Genomic DNA, 5,133 nt, shown 5'->3' on the forward strand with positions numbered 1-5,133 from the left:
GTGCTCAGCCCTCTGTTCTATAAGGTCCCCAAAACTGGGACTGGATCCTTCAATTGTATTTGAGATTGAAAATAGGCACCAATGGAACACACACAGCACCAAGATAATATGCTCTTAGTGCAGTTTGTATAACAGGCAGAGTGAGATGCTTCCTTGCTGCTTTATAGCTTATGCTTGCCTCGTTTCTATATGGCCTTCCCCATAGTCCCAGACAGACACAGCTAACTGGACACACCCTAATGCCAGGGCCCAAGGGCATGGTGGTCCACGGACCTTTCACAGCTGGTAAAGAGGTTGAGTGGAAGGAGACTTTGTAATTGGGAATGAAGACTGGGCTTATGAGTAAGTTTCCCAGTCTAGATCCCTGTAGTTTTAGGTTTGGGTCCTGCCTCGGATATAAATTCCCTGTGTGACTGAGAGATGTCACAAGTGTCTCAGGTTTCAGTTCCCTACCTGTAAAATGGGGCTAATAATGCCCAGCCTTACAGGAGTTGTGAGGGTGTAGCCATCACTGTCTCTGAGGTGTTTAGATACCATGAGCCAGCGTCTCTGTGTCAATTAAGTAGGAAAGAGGGGGCCAGCTGGGAACCCAGTTATGGCTCCTTAACGTTCTGGATGGTCCCCTGGGGCTGCACTAACCTGTGTAAATGGAACTTGAACATGGGTCCCAAGCTGTTATCCACAACTGAGCATAGCCATAGCCATAGCATAATACATACCTGGCATCCCCCTCCCTCCATGGCTCTAGCATGCCCCTCTGTTTCCCAGCATACCTCCTACAGTGGGTAGCATAGGCGCACCCCATGCTAGTTTTACACCCATTGAGGCCTCTCACATGCTGGGAATCTGCTGATGGAGCAATGCAAGTGGTTTCTGCTTACAGTGCAAAGACTCTGCTCAATAGCTAAGCAGGGGCAGGGATGGGGCAGGGGGACACAGATGTCTCTAGCCAGAGACAGTGAGGTGTCAGGGAAGGGCAAGACAGGAAGATGCTGGGGGCTTGTTTGCATAGGCAAGTCCAGAAGATTACGTAGCTTCCCCTCTGCACCCCACGTGCTTTAAGTGTGTGTTCGAGTAGGCGGGTGCGCATGCAGAATCACTGACTCTTAGCCCTCACGCGCACATTGAATACCTGTCTATCAGGTAGAGGGAGCTCTATCCAAGGAAACTGTAGGGGTAGGAGGCAGGGACACATGAGCAATAACCATAAATTTTATGTGGCGCAGTGTCGGGGGAACGTGAGAGCCTTTACTGTCATCCTGGGCAGGAATCCAGGCTGGGCTCATGGCCTGAGACAATGATCCAAGGGACGTGTGTTGGTGGCTCAATCCAGGGACTGGGGTGACGGGAAGCACAGCCAATTCAGCAGTTACTAGTCATTGTTTCATTTTTCCTCCATTGCTTGGGACTAGACTGTAAGAGTTAAGCCCAGGACCCAACCCTTTGCTGACAGGCTGGGCTGGAGAGCCAGTTGGTGACAAGAGGCAGCTGCTGATGAGGGAACATGTGAGGCTGGGGCAGTGAATAGGGCTTTATCACACTATGGGGCCTGCCTCTGTCTGTGCTGCCAGTGCCCAGCTGCAGTCACAGTCCTGCTGAGGAATGCACACGGACACTTGAGCAGTCTCTGGGCTCAGCAGCCCTGCAGCCCTTGAGTCTGGAGAGACAGAAGATCCACAGCAGCAGTATCACCCCTGAGACAGGCTTCACTGAACAGGGATGCCCAGATGCACCAGTGAGTGGAGCCTCAGCACGGGTTGGGGGGTGTGGGGGGGAGGTCCCCTGGCTTGTGCCATAGGGCGTGGGTTTCACTGAGGAAGGTCTCTGACCCCAGCCCTGGGAGACTGGGGGGGGGGGGGGTTATTTGGGAACAGGGGCTTTGTTCAATTACACTTTGTTCTTTTCTGGCCTTTTTCAGATGAAATAACTAGGACAAGGAGGGGCTGGAGGACTCAGTACCAGCCACTCCCCATGACACTCTGGAGGTGCGTCAGCTCACCGCACTGGACACTGCAGATCAAGCTCTGTTATCCTGCCCCTCAGCCATAGTCCTTCCTGGTGCATCCCCTGGCATTCAGCCCAAAACTCTCTAGGGGATGCAGTGATGGGCACCCCTGCTGTACTGGAGTTCTGACATTCAGTGGCCACAGGGCATCAGAGGGCAAGAACATGAGCTGCCTGCCTCCCAAGGAAATGCCACAGCCTTCACAGCTGCTGTGGCTTTGACCACCCCAGCCAGGGAGCTGGTGCCATCTGTGTGATCATCACAGCACCCAGCCTAGAGGCCCCTCAGGCACCCACTATGCCCGAGCTGGAGCAGCTCAGTGTGTCCAGGTCCCCTGCGGAAGCTGGCCGTATTCAGAGGAACATCCTTGAGGAGCATGTCGAGTTATGGTGGTTCAAGGACCCTAAGAAATCCATCTTGTGCTATGGGGTGGCTGTGGTGCTAATTCTGGCCTGCGGCACAGGGGGCATCATCCTCCTCTATAGCACTAGCAGCCGGTCCGGGGAGTGGCGGCTGGCTGTGGGCACCACGCTCTGCCTCCTGGCCTTGCTGGTGCTCCTGAAGCAGCTGCTGAGCTCTGCTATCCAGGACATGAACTGCATCCGGAGCCGGAACCAGATTGAACTGCTGAAGAGTGGTGGCTTTTCGGACTGTGTGGTGCTGCTGCTCAGTGCCCTGGTGCTGCTGGTGTGTGGCGTGGTCCTCACTGTCCTCTCCACCACGACCATGCAACTCAGCGCCTCACAGCCTCTGGCCAGCATGTTCACCAGTGGAGTCATCCTCATGACTGCTGGCGCTGCCATTCTGCTCTGCCTGCTGCTTTACGTGCTCAGCGTCTCCTGCTGCCCAGATGCTCCCAGGAGCCTGGACACAGGTGACATTAGCATCTTCACCATCTCCAGCCGGCTCTCTGCGAACCGCCGGCTCGCCACCACCTCCAGCATGGCCAACTTGATATAAGGCCTGGGCAGGGTCAACATGCCCTTCAGTATAGCAAATGTGTACTGATCCTGGGGCAGGGTAAGGCCGTGCTTGCCACCTCTTCAGCTTGGTCAAGCTAATCTTAATGTGGGGAAGAGCTGAAATTTGAGCGGTGCCGTGACCCAACTGCAGTTATCACTGAAACGGCCTGGCATTTGCACTTTACTCAGGCCAGTAGGCCAGAACCCTGGCAAAGACAAGGTGGTTCCTGGATTGATTTGATTTAACTGGAACTTTACGAGTAGGGCACTGGCATTTTATTTTTTACCTCAGCAAAGTCTCCTGTGGCATTTACTGTCCATCCCTCTGACGCACCAGGGTCCGTGCTCTGAATGACGAAGATGAAGGTGAGCATGTCCTGGTCCTGTTGGAAGCCCTTGCTGCTCTGAGGAGATCCTGAAGTGTTTGGCGCTAAAATAGTCTGTTTCTCACGTAAGAGTCTTGCAATCTACTGGCTGGCAGGGCTATGACTATATGGTGGAGGAGTCTCCTATAGCTCTGGGGTAGAGCTGCTCCTTGGGGATCCAAGTCCTAGGATTGTTTTCTAACAAGCTGTGCCACTGTGAGCCTGTGCATGTGTCCCTGAGACACCAAGCCTGCTATGGTGACCTGTGCCAAGCTTCTCTCCAGCAGCACAGCATGGAACCATGTCCCCAATGCCAGAAAGGCGAGCAGCCTGTTGTGAGCGTTGATATCTGACAAAAAAGGGGACATGGGCTGAAGCACCTTGTGGCCTGCTGGGTGTGAGTGCAGAGCTGTGTGCATGCGCATATCCATATGCGTGACCGTGGGTTGGGTGACCAGACAGCAAGTGTGAAAAATCGGGATGGGGTCAGGGGGGAATACATGCCTATATAAGAAAAAGCCTAAAGAATTGGGACTGTTCCTCTACAATCAGGACATCTGGTCACCCTACTGTGGGGAGTTAGCACTGGGGAGGGATAGTGTATGTAGATAGCAGTGCAGATGGGGTGGATACATCAGTGTGAGTGGCACAGATGAGTGCAAGTGCTGGATATGTGCAAAAATGCATCTGTATGTGTGATGTCTTTTTGTGTTTGAGGTCTGCAAATTATCTGGCATGCAAATTATAGCTGTGTAGTAAGCACATGCCCTGACATGTATGGCTTGATTACAGTGAGCGTATATGTGCAGCCCTTAAGCAGGGCCCTCCCTCCCCCAGCCATTCCTTAAACTAGACAGATTTAGCTGTTTCAGTCGCTCCCCCAAACTTGTCCCCTCTACCCCTGATCACTGATGCTCTTCCTTGAAATCTCTTCAGTTTGCAGGTACTCTTTGGGGGGTTGTGGTTACTGGAACTGAGTGCAGTATTTCAGGAGCAATTGTACCAGAGCTGTATACAGGAGAACTATTCACGCCGCACTCTGGCAAGATACTTCTGGGTGCATCCTCAAACCATGCTGGCTGATAATGCCACGAGATCATAGTGAAAACTCCTGTATGACCTGATCTGTTGTCACACTCGGTCTCTCCCAGCTTGCTCCCTGCCACTGAACTACTCTGTGATGTTCTGCCAGATTAATTACTTGCATGTATCCAGGCAAACTCTCATTTTGTTAGTCTCTACCTGGGTCTAAGTGCTGTAGGTCCCTCTCTGTCATTTCTCCAGCCCGTCTGGGTCTTGCAGCTCTGATCAGGTTAGGATCATCTGCACCTTTTATTAAGATGTTGTTTCCGCCCTCTTCTTCGACACTAATTAAGACAAGACCTAAAACCCACCCTTTGCAGGATCCCACCAGATATGGGGTGGGCAAACTTTTTGGCCCGAGGGCTACATCAGGGTTGCGCAACTGTATGGAGGGCCAGGTAGGGAAGGCTGTGCCTCCCCAAACAGCCTGGCCCCCATCCCCTATCTGCCCCCTCCCACTTCCCACCCCCTGACTACTCCCTCAGAACCCCTGCCCCAGCCAACCCCCCTGCCCTGCTCCTTGTCCCCTGACCTCCCCCTTCCAGGACTCTCCTCCTTTAACCGCCCCCTGGAACCGCACCCTCTAGCCAACCCCCCCGTCCCCTTATTGCCCCAACCTCTATCCACCTCCCCGACTCCCACGCCTATCCAACCTTGTTCCCTGTCCCCTAACTGCCCCCCCACAACCTCCGACCCATCCAACCCCCCCTGCTCCCTG

The 5,133-nt window shown here is 53.6% G+C and overlaps 1 protein-coding gene across 1 annotated transcript; it reads left to right on the top strand.

Moving 5' to 3' along the window:
• Positions 1–1,578: 1,578 nt before the first annotated feature.
• On the top strand, positions 1,579–3,770 carry TMEM125 (transmembrane protein 125). Its single transcript, XM_032777680.2, has 2 exons — positions 1,579–1,735; positions 1,919–3,770. The coding sequence occupies exon 2, from the start codon at positions 2,303–2,305 to the stop codon at positions 2,963–2,965; it is 663 nt and encodes a 220-aa protein (XP_032633571.1). The 5' UTR covers positions 1,579–1,735; positions 1,919–2,302; the 3' UTR covers positions 2,966–3,770.
• Positions 3,771–5,133: the final 1,363 nt, after the last annotated feature.

Source organism: Chelonoidis abingdonii, chromosome 7 (assembly GCF_003597395.2).
Source record: "Chelonoidis abingdonii isolate Lonesome George chromosome 7, CheloAbing_2.0, whole genome shotgun sequence".
NCBI classification, from domain to species: domain Eukaryota; kingdom Metazoa; phylum Chordata; order Testudines; family Testudinidae; genus Chelonoidis; species Chelonoidis abingdonii.